The following is a 4673-nucleotide window of genomic DNA, read 5'->3' as shown; positions in this document are numbered from 1 at the left end:
CATAGGTAAACATTGTGTGCATGCTAGGAGCATGGGACAAGTGCTGGAATTCAAGTAAGAAGTTGATAACCCGAAACGACAAATAATGAGTAATCAATATGGTGATAAATAAAAGGCGTTTTATTTATACTCAAAGGTTTAAGGCCATATGGGATTAGTATTATTCTTGTGTTTCACATTTGCATGTTTTGACTTCCAGAATAATTGAGTTTATTAAGAATAATCGAATTATTCGAACGGGCCACAGTCGCTCATATGTTGGAAGTAGATATGAATGAAGATTGTCATGAATTGGTGTGTGGATTGTCTAGAAAAGTATTAGACATTAGCAAATGTTTGCTGCAACGTTCATGAGTGCTTACGAATATGATTTGAGCATTGGATTAAAGCCACGCTCACCTGGATCACTCCATGAATTATATCACGAGTGATTGGTGAGACGATAACATCTTATATTCTTGAAACTGAGATGTGTGAGTTGTATCTTGCTAATCGGTTGCACATTGATAATATGTAAACGCACTAGTAACTTGGTGTTATAAAACATATTGTTGTGTGTGATTTGGTTAGTAAGTGCAAGCAAGCATTGTATCAAAGTTTATCCGTAATTATTCAAAGAATAAAAGCGATATCTTTTGGGCCCCTCGATGGTTTAGTGATGACAAACGTAAATGCTCGACCGGGCTAGGGCTAATTTGATTTGTTCAATTAGTCTGTCGTCATAAATCAGAAATCGAGATATAGTACAAAGAGAATGATTTGAAATCATATCTCATACGATATCTAGAATGGAGGAATATATGATCCCTTATCTAAGGACACGCGTATCTGATATGATCAAAGTTGATAGCGGCTTTGGAAAGCTACGATTGCAGATCAGGATCTGAAGTCATACGCAAAATAGTTGTTAGAGTTATCCAAGTGGGAGACTGTTGGATTAGTGTCTAAGTCCATAACTATTTTGGTACTTGACCCGATGGTGCATGGTCCTTTTGGGTTGCCTTCACCAAAGCAACTTGATTGGAGAAATAAATAAAGAGAGAGAGAGGATATTATGATTTATTAATATGTTATAAGAATAATATATTAAAGGAGAAATCATATTTGTTTAATTAATATTGGTCAATAATTAATTAGGAATTAATTTTGTGATCAAGTGTAATTAATTAAACTAGAGGGGCTGATTTGTAATTATGTGATAGTTACAAAATAAGGTAAGGATTATCTTAAATATATGGTGAACGAATTTGAGGTGATAAGGCCTTAGAATTCGACTATGATAAGGATTCAAGGATTATCTTATGGGTTGCTTTGTGGATAAGCAACTAGATAAGGATAATGACTGAAACCCTATCTCTACACCTATATAAACACCCCTTGGCTCATGAATTCGTGTATCCCTTCCCAAGGAGTCCTAAGGACGAATTCTAACCTCTCTCCTCTCTCTTTATACCTTCTCCATTTTCTCTTGGTGTTTGTAAGCCATTTGAGGAGTGACACTTGTGACTCTAAGCATTCCAAAGTCATTACAAGGAGATTTGGGATTGTTATTGCTACATAACAATCAAGGTAACATTATAAAATCATTCTTATGTTAATATGATTACTTGAATGCTAGAATTAGGGTTTATAGTCTCGGATTCAAAGCATGTACAATAGAGAAACCTAGATCCAAGCATTAGGGTTTGTATGAGCACATAGGATGTCTTATGACCGAAACCCATCAGTATTAACATTTGCTTCTCCAATTGATAAGTAAGAAAAATATTTTTCATTATTAAAAATGCTATGTGTTGTTGCACTGTCTGCAAGACATATATCTTCCTCATTTCTTTTGCGAATATCCATATTTCTCTTCAAAATAAAAATATAGAATAAAATAATAAGAAATAAGAAATATTCAACTTAGATAAATAAAGTCATATATTATTATTTTGAGAAGAATCATCGAGATTTCTTCTGATGAAACGACTATAACATAAAAATCATAAACGACATTAAACAAAACTACATATTATTCTTGACCATGACAATGACTTTAAACAAACATAATGCAAAAATAAAATGATACTAGAAAACCAACAATTTCATGATATGCCATATTTATCTCATTTTATGGGAAAAATTGGGTACTTCCATCACCATCCATAACACCGTTTGTCCCTTCCGTGTTGGCAAGATAATCGACGACATCCAAATGTCTCATTTCTAGTTGATATTCGGAAAAATAATTTTGAACAAAATTTGTTTCCGCATTTTTTCCTTCTTTATATTTTAGAGAAGATTGATAAAGATCAACAAAATGCTTTGGAGTGTGACATGTACGCGACCAATGACCGGTCATTCCACATCGGTGGCAAACATTTTCAACTTTCTTTTTGTCTTGACCACTTTTATCATTAGGATGTGGGTTTTTGTTATTTTCCCACTTCTGGTGGTTACTTATATTATTATTATTGTTGGAACAATTATTATGACGGCCTCCACCACGACCACGACCACGACCACGGTTAGACCCACAACCGTTATAATTAGATGATGTCGCATTCACTTCAGGGAATGGATTAGAACCGGTCGGACGTGATTGGTGATTTTTCATTAAGAGCTCATTATTTTGTTCAGCCATAAGAAGACATGAGATTAATTCAAAATATTTTTTAAAACCTTTCTCACGATATTGCTGCTGCAGGAGCATGCTAGTGGCATGAAAAGTAGAGAAGGTTTTCTCTAGCATGTCTTCATCAATTATAGTTTCACCACATAGTTTTAGTTGGGAAGTAATTTTGAACATGGCGGAATTATACTCACTCACAGATTTAAAATCTTGTCGCCGAAGGTGTAACCAATCAAAACGAGCTCTAGGAATTATCACCGTTTTTTGATGATCATACCTCTCTTTCAAATTATTCCAAAGATCAGCTGGATCTTTGACAGTGAGGTATTCAACTTTTAATCCTTCATCGAGATGGTGGCGAAGGAAAATCATCGCCTTAGCCTTTTCTTCGCCTGATGCTTCATTTAAAGGATTTACATCCTTTATGGTGTTTCCAAGACCCATAGCATCAAGGTGGATTTCAGCATCAAGGATCCATGATAAATAATTTATTCCACTAATTTCAAGAGCCATAAACTCAAGTTTGCTATGTTTGCCATAGTGAAAGTACTAATCAAAATAAAGAGTTGTATATTAGAGAATTGTTAGTTAAGAAGTATCATAAGATTACTTGTGAGCATTATATAACTTGTGAGCATTATACATATGAACTTTGAAAATATATATATATATATATATATATATATATATATATATATATATATATATATATATATATATATATATATACCTGACAACGACAAGAACGGCAAGAAGTTGGAACTCTATGGTAGAGTCTCGTGCTGATAACGTGTTATAAAATATAATCAAATAACAATATAAATTATAAAGTAAAGAAAGAAATAAGTGTTATAAAATATGATCAAATAACAATATAAATTACAAAGTAAAGAAAGAAATAAGAGTAGAGATAACTTTTATTCCAATACTTGTAATGAAATCATCAAGTGCCTAATACATATGACTCACTATTTATACTATCCAAATAAGATGAAAAATGAGCTATAATATGAATGCACATTATGATGGTGTATTATTGCATTCATAAAACACATTGAAATGGTTGTTACTAATGTTAAATAATGATGGGGAGTTAGAGAGAAATGGAGAATCCAATGTTCATTAACAAACTAATATTTCATAACAATATGATAATTTTTTTTTTCTATTTGATTTTTATGTATCTACTTAAACTTGGTAGAAAAACCATGTATATTTTTTATGCAATTTATGAATATTTTTATATTTTGTAAATATTTAAATTTATGCCGGTAAAATTAAAATTTAAAGTTTTTCTTTACGTAAAAGTTGTCATAGAAAAAGAAATCCTCGATTCCCCGCTAGGGATTCCCGATTCTTGTTGGGGGTGAGGATTCAGGTTTACTTATATTCTCGGATGGTATGAGGATGTGGATTTGAATGAGGATGGGGATTGTGGTCTATTGTATTTCTCAGCCCCGTTACCATCTCTAGTTGAAGTTAGGGATGGCAAAAAAGGCCCAAACCCGAAACCCGAAACCCGATCATTTCGGGTCGGGCAACACCTCTTTATCGAGTTTGTTATTGGGTTCGGGCCAGGGAATGTGTTTTCCTCGTCCTAACTCGCCCCGATTATATATATATATATATATATATATATATATATATATATATATATATATATATATATATATATATATATATAGACAGACACACACACACAAACATCCTTTTGATGTTAATTGCGCGCATTCAAATATAAAATACTTATTGTGGACACTTTTTTTAGTTTTTAAAAATATGGTGTGAATGATTATTTTTTATGTCTTGACATATTACATAAAACTTAAATCAAATAATATTTTTAGTTATTAACAATTATTTATGTTTTGAAGTATTATACTAAACTTAAATCAGATAAATTTTAATATAACGTCTAGTTTATTTTATTAAAGTGATGCATCATATTTTTAATTTAAAAGGGAGGCTAAAACATGTATTTTTTAAAAGACATCGGGGTACCCTAAAACGGAATAAAGATTTTGTTATGAATTATTATAAACCCGATAAGATACATGAA

The 4673-nt window shown here is 31.9% G+C and overlaps 1 protein-coding gene across 1 annotated transcript; it reads right to left on the bottom strand.

Annotated features, from left to right (window-relative positions):
- Positions 1–2113: 2113 nt before the first annotated feature.
- On the bottom strand, positions 2114–3127 carry LOC145006943 (uncharacterized). Its single transcript, XM_078965957.1, has 2 exons — positions 2443–3127; positions 2114–2208 (listed from the first exon to the last, which is right to left on the bottom strand). The coding sequence occupies exons 1-2, from the start codon at positions 3125–3127 to the stop codon at positions 2114–2116; spliced, it is 780 nt and encodes a 259-aa protein (XP_078822083.1).
- Positions 3128–4673: the final 1546 nt, after the last annotated feature.

This window comes from Lactuca saligna, chromosome 1, assembly GCF_052625555.1.
Source record: "Lactuca saligna cultivar CGN05327 chromosome 1, ASM5262555v1, whole genome shotgun sequence".
In the NCBI taxonomy this organism is placed as follows: Eukaryota; Viridiplantae; Streptophyta; class Magnoliopsida; order Asterales; family Asteraceae; genus Lactuca; species Lactuca saligna.
Note: the sequence above shows the minus strand (reverse complement) of the source record. Positions and strands in the feature narration are given on the sequence as shown.

Coding starts and splice junctions, on each gene's coding strand:
- LOC145006943 (XM_078965957.1), bottom strand. CDS start 3,127: ATGGCTCTTGAAATTAGTGGAATAAATTATTTATCATGGATCCTTGAT. Junction 2,209..2,442: donor CAACAATAATAATAATATAA/GTAACCACCAGA, acceptor AATATCAACTAG/AAATGAGACATTTGGATGTC.